This window comes from Pseudophryne corroboree, chromosome 5 (assembly GCF_028390025.1).
Source record: "Pseudophryne corroboree isolate aPseCor3 chromosome 5, aPseCor3.hap2, whole genome shotgun sequence".
Taxonomy (NCBI): Eukaryota; Metazoa; Chordata; class Amphibia; order Anura; family Myobatrachidae; genus Pseudophryne; species Pseudophryne corroboree.
Window position 1 is genome coordinate 306901851 of NC_086448.1, and position 18144 is coordinate 306919994.

An 18144-nucleotide genomic window follows, 5' to 3' on the forward strand; every position below is an offset into this window, starting at 1 on the left:
CTCCCTCCCATGTGTCAGTGTACTGCCCCCCTCCTCTCCCTCCCATGCGCCAGTGTACTGTTCCCCCCCCCCTCCTCTCCCTCCCATGTGTCAGTGTACTGTCCCCCCCCTCCTCTCCCTCCCATGTGTTAGTGTACTGTCCCCTTCCTCTCCATCCCATGTGTCAGTCTACTGTCCCTCCCCTCTCATGTGTCAGTGTACTGCCCCCCTCCTCTCCCTCCCATGTGCCAGTGTACTGTCCCCCCCCCCCTCCAATGTGTCAGTGTACTGTTCCTCCTCTCTCCCTCCCATGGGTCAGTGTACTGCCCCCCTCCTCTCCCTCCCATGTGTTAGTGTACTGTCCCTCCCCTCTCCCTCCCATGGGTCAGTGTACTGCCCCCCACCTCTCCCTCCCATGTGTCAGTGTACTGCCCCCCTCCTCTCCCTCCCATGCGCCAGTGTACTGTTCCCCCCCCCTCCCATGTGTCAGTGTACTGTTCCTCCTCTCTCCCTCCCATGGGTCAGTGTACTGCCCCCCTCCTCTCCCTCCCATGTGTCAGTGTACTGTCCCTCCCCTCTCCCTCCCATGGGTCAGTGTACTGCCCCCCTCCTCTCCCTCCCATGTGTCAGTGTACTGCCCCCCTCCTCTCCCTCCCATGTGTCAGTGTACTGCCCCCCTCCTCTCCCTCCCATGTGTCAGTGTACTGCCCCCCTCCTCTCCCTCCCATGCGCCAGTGTACTGTCCCCCCCCCTCCTCTCCCTCCCATGTGTCAGTGTACTGTCCCCCCCCTCCTCTCCCTCCCATGTGTCAGTGTACTGTCCCCTTCCTCTCCATCCCATGTGTCAGTGTACTGCCCCCCTCCTCTCCCTCCCATGCGCCAGTGTACTGTCCCTCCCCTCTCCCTCCCATGGGTCAGTGTACTGCCCCCCTCCTCTCCCTCCCATGTGTCAGTGTACTGCCCCCCTCCTCTCCCTCCCATGTGTCAGTGTACTGCCCCTCTCCTCTCCCTCCCATGCGCCAGTGTACTGTCCCTCCCCTCTCCCTCCCATGGGTCAGTGTACTGTCCCTCCCCTCTCCCTCCCATGGGTCAGTGTACTGCCCCCCTCCTCTCCCTCCCATGTGTCAGTGTACTGCCCCCCTCCTCTCCCTCCCATGTGTCAGTGTACTGCCCCCCTCCTCTCCCTCCCATGCGCCAGTGTACTGTCCCCCCCCCTCCTCTCCCTCCCATGTGTCAGTGTACTGTCCCCCCCCTCCTCTCCCTCCCATGTGTCAGTGTACTGTCCCCTTCCTCTCCATCCCATGTGTCAGTGTACTGCCCCCCTCCTCTCCCTCCCATGTGCCAGTGTACTGTCCCCCCCCCCTCCAATGTGTCAGTGTACTGTTCCTCCTCTCTCCCTCCCATGGGTCAGTGTACTGCCCCCCTCCTCTCCCTCCCATGTGTTAGTGTACTGTCCCTCCCCTCTCCCTCCCATGGGTCAGTGTACTGCCCCCCACCTCTCCCTCCCATGTGTCAGTGTACTGCCCCCCTCCTCTCCCTCCCATGCGCCAGTGTACTGTTCCCCCCCCCTCCCATGCGTCAGTGTACTGCCCCCCTCCTCTCTCCCTCCCATGGGTCAGTGTACTGCCCCCCTCCTCTCTCTCCCATGTGTCAGTGTACTGTCCCTCCCCTCTCCCTCCCATGTGTCAGTGTACTGCCCCCCTCCTCTCCCTCCCATGTGTCAGTGTACTGCCCCCCTCCTCTCCCTCCCATGTGTCAGTGTACTGCCCCCCTCCTCTCCCTCCCATGTGTCAGTGTACTGCCCCCCTCCTCTCCCTCCCATGCGCCAGTGTACTGTCCCCCCCCCTCCTCTCCCTCCCATGTGTCAGTGTACTGTCCCCCCCCTCCTCTCCCTCCCATGTGTCAGTGTACTGTCCCCTTCCTCTCCATCCCATGTGTCAGTGTACTGCCCCCCTCCTCTCCCTCCCATGCGCCAGTGTACTGTCCCTCCCCTCTCCCTCCCATGGGTCAGTGTACTGCCCCCCTCCTCTCCCTCCCATGTGTCAGTGTACTGCCCCCCTCCTCTCCCTCCCATGTGTCAGTGTACTGCCCCCCTCCTCTCCCTCCCATGCGCCAGTGTACTGTCCCCCCCCCCTCCTCTCCCATGTGTCAGTGTACTGTCCCCCCCCCTCCTCTCCCTCCCATGTGTCAGTGTACTGTCCCCTTCCTCTCCATCCCATGTGTCAGTGTACTGCCCCCCTCCTCTCCCTCCCATGCGCCAGTGTACTGTCCCCCCCCCTCCTCTCCCTCCCATGTGTCAGTGTACTGTCCCCCCCCTCCCATGTGTCAGTGTACTGTCCCCTTCCTCTCCATCCCATGTGTCAGTGTACTGTCCCTCCCCTCTCATTTGTCAGTGTACTGCCACCCTCCTCTCCCTCCCATGTGCCAGTGTACTGACCCCCCCCTCCCATGTGTCAGTGTACTGTTCCTCCTCTCTCCCTCCCATTTGTCAGTGTACTGTTCCTCCTCTCTCCCTCCCATTTGTCAGTGTACTGTCTCCCCCCTCCCTCCCATGCGTCAGTGTACTGTCCCCCTCCACTCCCTCCCGTGTGAGTGTACTGTCCCCCTCCATGTAACAGTGTACTGCCCCCCCCCCTCTCCCGGTCCCTCATGTGTTTTGAGGCTTCAGGGTCCTGGAGCTGCAAGGTGGCCCCCACCACCTCCCAGCGCTCACCAGCCCTGGCATCGCCTGCACACACTCCCGCTCGCTGGTCTCCTCCTCTTGGAGTCCTCGTTCCGGCAGCTGACTTTACACCCGCAGTGTACTGAGCTGCCCCCATGTTACCGGGATGCTTGCTTGCCTGGACTCCCTGCACTGCGGCCTGGCCCAATACTCTGAACTTACGGAGACCCCTGCACTGCTGAGGAGATCTGGCCGGAGAGGAGTATCTTCGGGATCATGACCCATGCCACTAAGCGAGGACCTACCCATCAAGGTGAGTGGTGTTGTGAGGGGAGAGATTGCAGGGACCACATGGCAGCAGCAATCTTGCTGCATGCACGCTTACCAGCGGCACCTCTGGGGGGTGGTTAGGGTCAGGCACTAAGGGGTGATGTTAGGTTTAGCTTGCGGGAACAGGGTGTTTGGGTTAGGGGGTAGGGAATGGGAGAGAACAGCCCACACTCACCGCTGTTGGTCATACCATCATCAGGATCCCGGCGTCTGTATTATGACTGCCGGGATACCCAGCGCCGGCATTTCATACTGGATCCGGGAACAGCTCCTGGATGCTGAGCAGGATTGAATAGCTTTAGGACAAGGTAACCCACAGAGGGTATCACCCTGCCCTTCCTGCCGGTTCTCATTCAATTCCTTCTATTAACTGTCACCCACTGTTTCCCTAGTCACCCCCAGTACTGCCCCAGCTCTACCACAACTTCTCCCTGACTCTCCCCCCATAATATGTGATGAGAACCAGAATCAGTGGAGTGGGACACCAAATTTTTAAAGTAATGGGTCTCTGGGACCCACAATTTTTTTCGCTCAGCGCAATCACTGACACAGTACGTTTCGGTCCTACATCATGATAAAGGTCCTGATGTAGGACCGAAACGCTGATGCACTTTATACGTTCCTCTTGATGGATTAAACAATAAATTGACTAATGAACACTGGTGAGTGCACCCCGATCCCTTTACACACATACAGACAGATATGTGTGACCCCAATGCAGGTAATAAAAAGTCCTCAGTGGGGCATAACACTGTTCTCAGAACAAATCAATAGATGACTTACAATACATACGTATTCCTGGAGGACAGGATGCCGGCTTGTCAATATCCCAACAGCGGCACCCCGTCCGCCAAAATGCCAGCAACGGAGCGAGCGCAAAGAGTCCCCTTGTGGGCTCCCCATTATGTATGTAGACATGCACATGCTACAGTACTGTTCCAGTTTCAGAAAAAACAGGCTGCTTGCAGAATCATTAAACAGGGTTCCAGACACAAAACACACAGTGGGAGAGGTGTATCAAATCTTGGAAAGAGATAAAATACTAACCAATCAGCTCCTAACTGCCATTTTACAAGTTGTGTTTGAAAAATGACAGTTTCAAGCTGATTGATTGGTACTTTCTCTCTCTCAAATTTTTCATTCCTCTCGCCCCATGTGAGTAAAAATACTCCCCTTCAATCAAACCTTTATCTCTGATATTCCCAAGTCTGATATACACACTATAGTAATAACCCACATTTACAGACAGGCTAGTGCAAGACAAAGCCAATCTAAACAGGTAAAGTCCTTAATGCAGCAACTCTACACAGGGAGATGCAAGTAATCACATTGCTCCCTTTCCACTTAGTTTCTAGCGCACTAATCTACCTTAATGAGAATTTATGAAAAAGTTGCGGCGGTCTTTTCTAAGAGGTCTCATTTATTCACCAATAAAATGGCCCTGACCTGTTATCTGCAGTGGTGAAGTGTGCAGTGACCTTGGAATATTGTTCTTGCTTATTCTCCTCTGCAGTGGCAGAAGTAACAGTCAAATCTCCAAACAGGTGAACCAGCCAACTGACCCGGGCGATCCCACTGAAAGAAGGGAACCCTGATCGCTGTGTATCCAGAGGGCCACCTACATAGAATACAGAAAAACACAAATACAAAGAATGCAAGCAATATTACATTATATGTCATTAGCCCAAAAAGCTGATTACAATGCAAGTCCTTACTCCTATCAACATATTCTAGGCAGTCAGAAGCTCATAGATGTGAGTAAAGTGTGTTGTGTGATGTATGTAGACTACAAAGCACTTTCTTACCAGTAAAATGGAGGACTCCTTCCACCAGCTTCTTCCCATCTACTTCTTTTTTCAGCTGCTTGTATTCCTCTGTGAGAAGCTCAATGTGTTCCACATGTAAGACTTTACCTGCAATACATTGTAAATAAAAAGGCAGGAAGTAATAAGTGATCAACACGCCAACACACTACAGACATGCGGCGGGATGTAATGACATTCCAGTTTTCCGAAGGTGCGGATGCTGGCTGAAATCGTACCTTTTTTAAAGTGGCAGTTATTAACAAGGCATGGTTTTGCCCTGTAAATGACTGGCGCTTTAAAAAAAACGTCCGAGCTCAGCCAGCATCCCGCGCCTTTGGCAAACTTGAATGCCATTAAATCCTGCCGATGCTGTTCTATGCGCACAGTGAGATACAAATGTGGCATCAACTAACTTGCACAAAATGCCTCGGAGTCTGTGATGAAAACAGTTTTTACATTCAACCAACATATGAAAATGTAACAGCTCGTTGTCAGAAACTACAAGAACCTCTCATCTATCTCTCAGTAATATTTAATGTTGTCATGGCCATTAGGGAAAGCTTGTCAGCAAAGAAAGACAAATAATGAAAAGGAAATATAACAGTAACAGCATGCAGTGTAAATAGTAGAGGATATTCTATTAAAGGCGTCTTCTTTAATAAGCAGTGAACCAATGGAAATATGAATTTGTTCATTTTGTGGGTGCACATTTTAACTAGCACCCACAAAGATTAAGTTTGAATTTTCATATGCTGGAGATACAGTAGTACATGTTGTGTTACAAAAGAGTAAGTAAATAGAGAGCAGATCTAGGAGTCCCCTAGCTTCTGCTTTCATGTCGTGTCTCATTATTTCACAGCAGACGAGAGCACTGGGGTTAGGTTCTGGTCAGAAATAAGAGTAGAGTGTGCTTCTGTCAGCGCACACAGAGAACTGAGTTCTTGCTATCAAAGGACATTGAAGGAATTCCTGTCTTGTGTGTGCTGATGATGAAAGGGCACCCAGAGGGAGATGGGGATGAAAGTTTAAGGATTTGGAATATCCTTCATGTCTCCTGACTTTAATAATATTAATTGTCCTTAAACAACCCCCGTCAAATTGCATTTCTTATGTATGAAAACCTTGAGTCTGTAAAGCAACATTTAGTGCTCGTAATTATAAATAAATAAATAGATAATTGTGTGCTAAACCCTTAGATGTAATTTCCAGATCACCTGTAAAAGGTGACTGCCGGTGACCTTTACTGTGTGTATATACTTTTGAAGGTCTCCTGCAGCAGAATGATATACTCAGACTAAACCTTTACTCTGACCATTATCTCTGGAGTATGCATTGCTGGTATTATTGAGAGGATATATTGTGCCCAAAGGATCAGGGTATTGAAAATAATAATTTCGCCTCTACTTAGTTTGGGATTTTTTTTAAGCACAATCAGAACTCTGATCTCAAAAACAATTGGATACTTAGACTAGAATATATCTATTTTATTTCTTTACTTGGAATTACAGCCAGTAATATTCACCCATTTATTCCCCTACTCATATTTAGCATATTCATAATAAAAGTTATATTTTATTTTTATTAACTGTGTAAAATCTAAGAGTGTCCCACAAGAGAGTCTCCTTTCTTTCTTTTTGTGATAGATTTTAGGGGAGTCATTCCGAGTTGATCGCTAGCTGCATTCGTTCGCTGTGCAGCGATGAGGCAAAAAAACGGCACTTCTGCGCATGCGGCGCAATGCGCAAGCGTGTCGTACTTTTACAATGGCTGATGTAGTTTCACACAGGGTCTAGCGACGTTTTCAGTCGCACTGCTGGCAGCAGAGTGATTGACAGGAAGAGGGCGTTTCTGGGTGGCAACTGACCGTTTTCAAGGAGTGTTCGAAAAAACTCAGGCGTGCCAGGAAAAATGCAGGCGTGGCTGGGTGAACGCAGGGCGTGCTCGTGACGTCAAAACAGGAACTGAATAGTCTGAAGTGATTGCAAGCGCTGAGTGAGTAGGTCTGAAGCTACTCAAACTGCACAAAATTATTTTGTAGCCGCTGTGCGATCCCAAGCTAAAATACACTCCCAGTGGGAGGCGGCATAGCGTTTGCACGGCTGCTAAAAACTGCTAGCGAGCGAACAATTCGGAATGACCACCTAGGTTCTTTAGTGACATGGCAGAAATGTGGGTCCGACTGCGCTATACCTTGGCTGATTTTTATATATAAATAAACTGCCTCAATCTGACTAAAGGGGTCCCTCCCTTTTATTATGTATGTGAAAAGATGCAGAGAGCACTTTTTTATATAGGAACTATTATGACAATAACATACTCTTGTCTTTAAAAGAAGATTTACAAAATTTTCTTAAGAGGTATGGCTTTTATTGTGAAAGTTATATACTAAAATAAACTAAACTAAATATAAAAACAGAATAAACAAAACAGGATACACAAGGAGTTTTACTGTGATTGCTTTCTTATTAGATAAACAGTAGCAGTTTTCTCTGATGAAGCCCCAGGCGAGGTGAAATGCATTAGATCATTGGTACAACTACCCACTTCGTATCCCACTGCTCTGGGAAAAATACCCACACCTGATGCACCCACCCCATGTGGTGAAACACTCTCCATTTTTTCATCCAACTCAGTCAACCTAACAGCCACATACCCCAATGCATATAAAATCCAACAACGGAAAGGTTCTCTTCTGGCACCACCAAGCAGCCCACTTCTGTATAAGCACTGGCACACTGTGGACCATACTCTGGTGTCAGTTAAACCTTTCTGTAGGCAATCTGCAGTGGTATGTGGGTTCTACTTGGCAATTTATTTGATCTTTATCCACAAACGTTCATGTTTTCATTTGACATTTAAAATAAGACTATATCGTGTCCTTACCTGTTAGCTCAGCCAACTGCCACAATTCATGAGCTGCCTGTTCAGACAGTGCCAGAGGGTACTCCACAAGAACATGTTTACCAGCCTCAAGGAAACGCCTTTCAGAGGGTGTAAAAGATGAAAACATTTATCACATTTTGAACCAAAATAGATTTAATCACAGAACATAAATGAACCACATCATCAGCAACATGGTCAGTAATCAACAGGTACAACATGTATTGTATATTGTAGTTACAGATATGATAAAGAAAACATTTTGAATATTATATTTTAACTATATTAACACTAGGGGGTTTATTTACAAAGTGTGTTTATGCCTGCTATTTGCTTTACTAAAAAGACACGGCTAGTGAAAGTATTGCCCTTTTACATAAACATGCTCAGAAGCTTGGTAAATGCATTGGCATGATGCCATTAAGCACTTTACCCATTTCTTTTTCTTTATTATTTTTTAAATCTGCTTTTCCCACACAGAAGGTTCCTTGTCACAATAAACGGTTACTGCTGCAGGGACATGTCCTACTACACTGCACCAAGGTCTCATCATGCATAATAAAAAAAAAAAAAAAAATATATATATATATATATATATTTTCTAAATTTCCAGGAACCTCATCAGATCATATCTATTATTAACAGGTGTTTTTTTATGTTTGTTTTTTGCGCAATAGATTAAAATAGTAGTAAATTAAGCATTAGCACTTCATAAGGCTTTTAGAGTTAGTAAATATTGAATGTCAAATTGCTTAGTTTTTCTATGAATTTGGCATACACATATATACATACACAGTATATGTTGTAAATGCCTAAAATGCAATAACAGATAAATCCACGGGATAACATGAAGAAGTGCTTCTCAACTTCAACGCTTACATTTTCCTAATAGGTCATGTTTTTAGGAATTCTATCTGTGGAAGCTGGTGGGATAATTACTGACCCAAAATAGATTTTCACCTGTGTATAATTAAAGAAATCCAAAAAGCATGACCTGTTGATGGTATCTGAGGACTTGAGTTGAGAACCACTGACGTAAGGTATATATAATAAAAAGGAAGGCGAATATCCCAACATTTTACCAACATTTTCACTTGTTTTCCACTATAAATTGCTACATTTTTCATGAAATGGAAAAAAATTAAAAAAATCGAGAAACTCAATTATGGAGGGGGGGTCATGAGGCACTTAAGGAAGAATATGGCCATCAGCCTGCATCAATCCAGTCAGCTGTCCAATATGAACTACAGCACGCTAAATGTGGCATAATGATATTTACCGGATACTTTCCTCGTGGTTTTGATTATCTGTGCAGATGAGAGCAGCATGAATGTCAGTACTCTGCAGTGCTTCTTCCAAGCCAATTTGTTTCACACCATTATGCTGACCAAGATCCCTCCTGAGGGATAGACGAAAATGATTAGTTTGTGCTAAATGACAAACATGGGCTGATATTCATCCTGCGGAAAGGTGACAATACAGTTATTATTTGGCAGACATTCGGTGATCAGACCAAACAGTAGGATCACATGGGAACTGGTGACCAGACTTTTTAGCATACAAATAAATTGATTTATAAGCAATCATCCTCAGTGTGTGGATTGTTTTGTGCCTAAGAACAGAGAGGGGGACAGAGTGGAGAGAAAGAGAGAGGGAGAAAATAGGGAGGGTGGGAGGGAAAGAGAGAAAGACATGGGAGAGCAAGATAACTTCCAAATAGAGGCACGACACTCACAGGTTCTTTTTCAAAGTTGTATATTATTCAAAAAACAGCTATACATCATCAACATTTCGGTGTGATGAGCAGAGTCTTCAGGATGCAGAATATAATAAAACAGTGACACAAACAGTATGAAGACAAACACCCAACTTATACCAGTGCAGAAGCCCGATCACCAGACCCACGTGTAGACGCCTGTACCTCCAGCCGGCGCGACGGGACGCACACCAGTGACGTCACACCGTTGCTACAGCAATCAACTCCGCTGCAGTCCTGGTTGCCAGGGGAGCGGCCGCATCCCCCGGTTCCCGGATCTCCCACTGTTGGTGCTCGGCTAGCACATCAACGGGTGTCTAAAGAATTTAGAGAACACAAGAAACAATAAAAACACACTAAGCCAGCATATGTCCAAATTATGCAGTTAACCCTATAATGAACACAAAACCAAGAGGACACAGATATATATAGGACACAGAAATACATTACATACACGTTAGTATGATAACATAACTATCAATCCATCCAAATATTAATAAATCTATAGAACACAGCCTACTACAGGTTGAGTATCCCATATCCGGAATGCTCGGGACCAGGAGCATTCCGGATATGGGATTTTCCCCGATAACAGATTACCTGTTATCTGGATGGGTTCCGGGGGTCCAGCGAGTCGGCAGGGGGGACCGCTGTGAGTCCAGCACGACGGTGAGGGTTCCCGGGGATCTGGCGCATCAGTAGGGGAGTCCGAGGGGTCAGCGGCAGGTACTGGGAGTCAGTGGCGGTGAGGTAATGGCCACTCCCCCACCTGTCTGTGATTGTCCGAAGACTCCAGTGACATCATGACGCCGGCCGCGTCATGTCACTACAGGACTGAAATATTCCGGTTTTCGGAATATTTCGGTTAACGGGTGTCCGAATAACGGATACCTGACATGTGTATATTACAATAACTATGCAAGACTATTCCAAAAAATCTTCTCATTTAACCCCTGTGGGGCCACAGTGTCTAATCAAACAATCCATCTTGCTTCAAGCACCAATAATTTCTTATTCCTATCCCCACCTCGTTCCACCTCTGGGAGGTAGTCTACGGTCATATATTTTAAACTAGCCAAACTATGGCCCCTGTCCGCAAAATGTTGCGCAACCGGCTGTTCACTTTTACCCGATATTAAAGCTGCTCGTATTGCTGATCGATGTTGGTTAGCTCTCTCCTTGAATTGACAAATGGTCTTACCCACATAGTACTGGCCGCATGGGCATCTGATGATATATATAACATATGTGGTGGTACAGGTTACTGCATGTTTGATCGGAATATATTTTCCACTATGTGGATGCCTAAAAGAAGAGCCAGTATCCAAATGATTACAGGTAGCGCAGTTGATACATCTGTAACAACCCGCTTTCCGTATGGACAATAACCATGGGACCGTACGGTTAAAATCAGTAATATCGGTCCGAACCACTGAGTCCCGTATATTCCTCCCACGACGTTAGCAGGCCATTGGTGTTTGGGAAATTAAACCCACGCAGGTCTGTATCCGTGCTGACAATAGGCCATAGGTCTTTGGTGGCTTATTGAGTGATGTTACTACTGGTGATACACATTGATGACCACCTGATCCTATCATCCTGTTTGTTTTTAGTACTTGTAGCAAATAATGTTTCACGAGATGTTGCAAAAACCTTATTCTTGTGTTTTAGTAACAGAAGTTCCGGGTATCCACGCTGTAAAAATGTCCATACTATTTCATCCAACTGTAACTCAAGACTAGACCTATCATTATTGATACGAGCAACTGGCAGCATTTGAGAATACGGCAAACCTGCTTTTAGTGCTGTTGGGTGATGACTGGAATACCTCGGAAGTGTATTGCAGTCTGTTGGTTTTGAATAAATAGCAGTGACTAGACGTCCTTCAACATTGGAGAGTTTGACATCAAGGTATTCAATTTCTTTGAAATTAGTTTTATAAGTAAACTGGATAGGTCCTTGTTGCATGTTGATGCTATCAATGGCCGAGCAAAGCTCCTGCAGTGTACCCGACCAGAAGATTATTAAATCATCTATATAGCGTAGAAATAATCTAACATGCTGGGTAAATTCTGGTTTGCTGAAAAATAATTGATCTTCCTAGATATACATAAAAATATTTGCATGTGTCGGTGAGACATTAGACCCCATTGCACTCCCGTCTGTTTGGACATAATACTGTCCGTCAAAGAGGAAATAATTTTGATGTAACACCAGTGATAATAGCTGTAAGACAAATGGCACATCAGGGTCAATGTACACAGAACTTTTCTTTAAAAACTCTTCCACCGCCTGTAAACCTGCATTGTGTGGAATCGAGGTGTACAAGCTCTGAACAGCAGGCGTGCACATCAGCAAATCAAAAGGTGCATCCATAAACTCACGGAAAGCTTTAAGAAAAGACGTAGTATCCTTCAAAAAAGATCTTTCTTGAAAGATGCAGGCTTGGAGTAGTGTATCCAGATACGGAGATACAGGCTGGTAGAGCGACCCACTCGCCGACACAATGAGGAGTCCTGGTGGGTGCACTGGGTCTTTGTGAATCTTGGATATAGAATATAAAATTGGAGTAATCAGATGGTCCTGTGAAAGAGCTCTCCACATTCCAGTCATTACCCAACAGCACTAAAAGCAGGTTTGTCGTATTCTCAAATGCTGCCAGTTGCTCGTATCAATAATGATAGGTCTAGTCTTGAGTTACAGTTGGATGAAATGGTATGGACATTTTTACAGCGTGGATACCCGGAACTTCTGTTACTAAACACAAGAATAAGGTCCTTGCAACATCTCGTGAAACATTATTTGCTACAAGTACTAAAAACAAACGGGACGATAGGATCAGGTGGTCAATGTATACCACTAGTAGTAACATCACTGAACAAGCCACCAAAGCCCTATGGCCTATTGTCAGGACAGATACAGACCTGCGTGGGTTAAAATCCAAAACACCAATGGCCTGTTATCGTCGTGGGAGGTATATACGGGACTCAGTGGTTCAGACCGATATTACCGATTTTAGCCGTACGGTCCCATGGTTATTGTTCATACAGAAAGCGGGTTGTTACAGATGTATCAACTGCGCTAACTGTAATCATTTGGATACTGGCTCTTCTTTTAGGGATCCACATAATGGAAAATATATTCCGATCAAACATGCAGTAACCTGTACCACCACATGTTATATATATCATCAGATGCCCATGCGGCAAGTACTATGTGGGTAAGACCATTTGTCAAATCAAGGAGAGAGATAACCAACATCGATCAGCAATACGAGCAGCTTTAATACCGGGTAAAAGTGAACAGCCGGTTGCGCAACATTTTGCGGACAGGGGCCATAGTTTGGCTAGTTTAAATTAAGAATTTACTTACCGGTAATTCTGTTTCTCGTAGTCCGTAGTGGATGCTGGGAACTCCGTAAGGACCATGGGGAATAGCGGGCTCCGAAGGAGGCTGGGCACTCTAGAAAGATCTTAGACTACCTGGTGTGCACTGGCTCCTCCCACTATGACCCTCCTCCAAGCCTCAGTTAGGTACTGTGCCCGGACGAGCGTACACAATAAGGAAGGATTTTGAATCCCGGGTAAGACTCATACCAGCCACACCAATCACACCGAACAACTTGTGATATGAAACACAGTTAACAGTATGAAACGATGAAGCCTCTCAACAGATGGCTCAACAATAACCCGATTTAGTTAACAATAACTATGTACAAGTATTGCAGATAGACCGCACTTGGGATGGGCGCCCAGCATCCACTACGGACTACGAGAAACAGAATTACCGGTAAGTAAATTCTTAATTTCTCTAACGTCCTAGTGGATGCTGGGAACTCCGTAAGGACCATGGGGATTATACCAAAGGTCCCAAACGGGCGGGAGAGTGCGGATGACTCTGCAGCACCGAATGAGAGAACTCCAGGTCCTCCTCAGCCAGGGTATCAAATTTATAGAATTTTGCAAACGTGTTTGCCCCTGACCAAGTAGCTGCTCGGCAAAGTTGTAAAGCCGAGACCCCTCGGGCAGCCGCCCAAGATGAGCCCACCTTCCTTGTGGAATGGGCATGGACAGATTTAGGCTGTGGCAGGCCTGCCACAGTATGTGCAAGCTGAATTGTACTACAAATCCAACGAGCAATAGTCTGCTTAGAAGCAGGAGCACCCAGCTTGTTGGGTGCATATAGGATAAACAGCGAGTCAGATTTTCTGACTCCAGCCGTCCTGGAAACATATTTTCAGGGCCCTGACAACGTCTAGCAACTTGGAGTCCTCCAAATCCTTAGTAGCCGCAGGCACCACAATAGGCTGGTTCAGGTGAAACGCTGACACCACCTTAGGGAGAAACTGGGGACGAGTCCTCAATTCTGCCCTATCCATATGAAAAATCAGATAAGGGCTTTTACATGATAAAGCCGCCAATTCTGACACTCGCCTGGCTGATGCCAGGGCCAATAACATGACCACTTTCCACGTGAGATATTTCAGATCCACGGTTTTTAGTGGCTCAAACCAATGTGATTTTAAGAAATTCAACATCACGTTGAGATCCCATGGTGCCACAGGAGGCACAAATGGGGGCTGAATATGCAGCACTCCTTTCACAAATGTCTGAACTTCAGGTACTGAAGCTAGTTCCTTTTGGAAGAAAAATCGACAGAGCCGAGATCTGTACTTTAATGGAGCCTAGTTTTAGGCCCATATTCACTCCTGCTTGCAGGAAATGCAGAAATCGACCCAGTTGAAATTCCTCTGTTGGGGCCTTTTTGGCCTCGCACCATGCAACATATTTCCGCCATATGCGGTGATAATGTTTTGCCGTAACATCTTTCCTGGCTTTAATAAGCGTAGGAATGACTTCCTCCGGAATGCCCTTTTCCTTTAGGATCCGGCGTTCAACCGCCATGCCGTCAAACGCAGCCACGGTAAGTCTTGGAACAGACAGGGCCCCTGCTGCAGCAGGTCCTGTCTGAGCGGCAGAGGCCATGGGTCCTCTGAGATCATCTCTTGAAGTTCCGGGTACCACGCTCTTCTTGGCCAATCCGGAACCACGAGAATTGTGTTTACTCCTCGCTTTCTTATTATTCTCAGTACCTTTGGTATGAGAGGTAGAGGAGGGAACACATACACTGACCGGTACACCCACGGTGTCACTAGGGCGTCCACCGCTATCGCCTGAGGGTCTCTTGACCTGGCGCAATACTTCTCTAGTTTTTTGTTTATGCGGGACGCCATCATGTCCACCTGTGGACGACCCCATTGATTTACAATCATTTGGAAGACTTCTGGATGAAGTCCCCACTCTCCCGGGTGGAGGTCGTGCCTGCTGAGAAAGTCTGCTTCCCAGTTGTCCACTCCCGGGATGAACACTGCTGACAGTGCTAGTACATGATTCTCCGCCCATCGGAGAATTTTTGTGGCTTCTGCCATCGCCGTCCTGCTTCTTGTGCCGCCCTGTCGATTCACATGGGCGACTGCCGTGATGTTGTCTGACTGGATCAGCACCGGCTGGTGTAGGAGCAGGGATTTTGCTTGACTTAGGGCATTGTAAATGGCCCTTAGTTCCAGAATATTTATGTGAAGGGCAGTCTCCTGACTTGACCATAGTCCCTGGAAATTTCTTCCCTTTGTGACTGCCCCCCAGCCTCGTAGGCTGGCATCCGTGGTCACCAGGACCCAGTCCTGTATGCCGAATCTGCGGCCCTCCAGAAGATGAGCACTGTTCAGCCACCACAGAAGAGACACCCTGGTTCGTGGAGACAGGGTTATTAAACGATGCATCTGAAGATGCGATCCGGACCACTTGTCCAACAGGTTCCACTGAAAGATTCTGGCATGGAACCTGCCGAATGGAATTGCTTCGTAAGAAGCTACCATCTTTCCCAGGACTCGCGTGCAGTGATGCACCGATACCTGTTTTGGTTTTAGGAGGTCTCTGACTAGAGAAGACAACTCCCTGGCTTTCTCCTCCGGGAGAAACACTTTTTTCTGGGCCGTGTCCAGAATCATTCCCAGGAACATTAGACGTGTCGTGGGGACCAGCTGTGACTTTGGGATATTCAGAATCCAACCGTGCTGGCTCAGCACTTCCTGAGATAGTGCTACTCCCACTAACAACTGTTCCTTGGATCGTGCCTTTATTAGGAGATCGTCCAAGTATGGGATAATTAAAACTCCCTTTTTTCGAAGGAGTATCATCATTTCCGCCATAACCTTGGTAAATACCCTCGGTGCCGTGGAGAGTCCAAACGGCAGCGTCTGGAATTGGTAATGGCAATCCTGTACCACAAATCTGAGGTACTCCTGGTGAGAATTGTAAATGGGGACATGTAGGTAAGCATCCTTGATGTCCAGGGATACCATGTTATCCCCCTCGTCCAGGCTTGCAATAACCGCCCTGAGCGATTCCATCTTGAACTTGAATTTTTTTATGTATGTGTTCAAGGACTTCAAATTTAGAATGGGTCTCACCGAACCGTCCGGTTTCGGTACCACAAATAGTGTGGAATAGTAACCCCGGCCTTGTTGAAGTAGGGGTACCTTGATTATCACCTGCTGGGAATACAGCTTGTGAATTGCCGCTAGCACTGCCTCCCTGTCTGAGGGAGCAATCGGCAAAGCGGATTTTAGGAAACGGCGGGGTGGAATCGCCTCGAATTCCAGCCTGTATCCTTGAGATACTATTTGAAGGATCCAGGGATCCACCTGTGAGCGAACCCACTGATCGCTGAAATTCCTGAGGCGGGCCCCCACCGTACCCGGCTCCGCTTGTGAAGCCCCACCGTCATGCGGCGGACTTGGAAGAGGAAGCGGGGGGAGGACTTTTGTTCCTGGGAACCTGCTGTTTGCTGCAGCCTTTTTCCCCTGCCTCTGCCTCTTGACAGAAAAGACCCTCCTTTTCCCCGCTTATTTTTCTGGGATCGAAAGGACTGAACCTGATAAAATGGCGCCTTCTTAGGCTGCGAGGGGACATGGGGTAAAAATGCTGACTTCCCAGACGTTGCTGTGGAAACTAGGTCGGAGAGACCATCCCCAAATAATTCCTCCCCTTTATAAGGCAAAACTTCCATGTGCCTTTTGGAATCTGCATCTCCAGTCCACTGGCGAGTCCATAAGCATCTCCTAGCAGAGATAGATAGTGCACTTACTTTAGATGCCAGCCGGCAGATTTCCCTCTGTGCATCTCTCATGTATAAGACTGAGTCTTTTATATGGTCAATTGTTAACAGGATCGTGTCTCTGTCTAGTGTGTCAATATTTTCTGACAGGTTATCTGACCATGCAGCGGCAGCACTGCACATCCAAGCTGACGCAATTGCTGGTCTGAGTATAATGCCTGAGTGTGTATATACAGACTTCAGGATCGCCTCCTGCCTTCTATCAGCAGGTTCCTTAAGGGCGGCCGTATCCTGGGACGGTAGTGCCACCTTTTTTGACAAACGTGTGAGCGCTTTATCCACCCTCGGGGGTGTTTCCCAACGTAACCTATCCTCTGGCGGGAAAGGGAACGCCATTAGTAATTTCTTAGGAATCACCAATTTCTTATCAGGGGAAGCCCACGCTTCTTCACATACTTCATTTAATTCATCTGACGGGGGAAAAACTACAGGTAGTTTTTTCTCCCCAAACATAATACCCTTTTTTGTGGTACCTGGATGTAAATCAGAAATATTTAACACCTCTTTCATTGCCTCAATCATGCAGCGAATGGCCTTAACGGGCATTAAATTTGACTCATCGTCGTCGACACTGGCGTCAGTATCCGTGTCGACATCTACTTGTGCCACTTGAGATAACGGGCGTTTTAGAGCCCCTGATGACTTTTGAGACCCTTGGACAGGCACGAGCTGAAGACTCGGCTGTCCCACAGTCGGCATGTCGTCAAATTTTTTATGTAAGGAGTCTATACGTGCACTCATTTCTTGCCATAATACCATCCACTCAGGTGTCTGCCCCGCAGGGGGTGACATCTCTGCTAAAGGCATCTGCTCCCCCTCCGCATCATTATCCTCCTCAAACATGTCGACACAGCCGTACCGACACACTCCACACACACAGGGAATGCTCAAATAGAGGACAGGACCCACAAAAGCCCTTTGGGGGGACAGAGTAAGAGTATGCCAGCACACACCAGAGCGCTATATATATATACAGGGACTAACTGAGTTATGTCCCTAATAGCTGCTTATACTGTATACAGTGCCAATTTAGTGCCCCCCTCTCTTTTCCCTCTTACTGTACTGTAGAAATGCAGGGAAGAGCCAGGGAGCTTCCTTCCAGCCGAGCTGTGAGGGAAAAATGGCGCCAGTGTGCTGAGGAGATAGGCTCCGCCCCTTTTTCGCGGCCTATTCTCCCGCTTTTTTTGGGGATTCTGGCAGGGGTATTTACCTCATATATAGCCCCAGGGGCTATATATTGAGGTATTTTAGCCAGCCAAGGTGTTTTTATTGCTGCCTCAGGGCGCCCCCCCCCCAGCGCCCTGCACCCTCAGTGACAGGAGTGTGAAGTGTGTATGAGGAGCAATGGCGCACAGCTGCAGTGCTGTGCGCTACCTTGGTGAAGACAGGATGTCTTCATGCCGCCGATTTTCCGGACCATCTTCCTGCTTCTGGCTCTGTAAGGGGGACGGCGGCGCGGCTCCGGGACCGAACATCAAGGCTGGGCCTGCGGTCGATCCCTCTGGAGCTAATGGTGTCCAGTAGCCTAAGAAGCCCAATCCGGCTGCAAGCAGGCGA

The 18144-nt window shown here is 47.5% G+C and overlaps 1 protein-coding gene across 4 annotated transcripts in view; it reads right to left on the reverse strand.

Moving 5' to 3' along the window:
- Positions 1 to 18144, reverse strand: part of BLVRA (biliverdin reductase A) — a 62543-nt gene that overhangs the window by 18019 nt on the left and 26380 nt on the right. For all 4 annotated transcript variants that reach the window (XM_063922453.1, XM_063922455.1, XM_063922456.1 and 1 more), the window contains 4 exons: positions 8935 to 9054; positions 7659 to 7756; positions 4776 to 4883; positions 4417 to 4588 (listed from right to left, as the gene is read on the reverse strand). In XM_063922453.1, coding sequence (XP_063778523.1) covers positions 4417 to 4588; positions 4776 to 4883; positions 7659 to 7756; positions 8935 to 9054 — 498 coding nt within the window. The remainder of the gene's footprint in view (positions 1 to 4416; positions 4589 to 4775; positions 4884 to 7658; positions 7757 to 8934; positions 9055 to 18144) is intronic.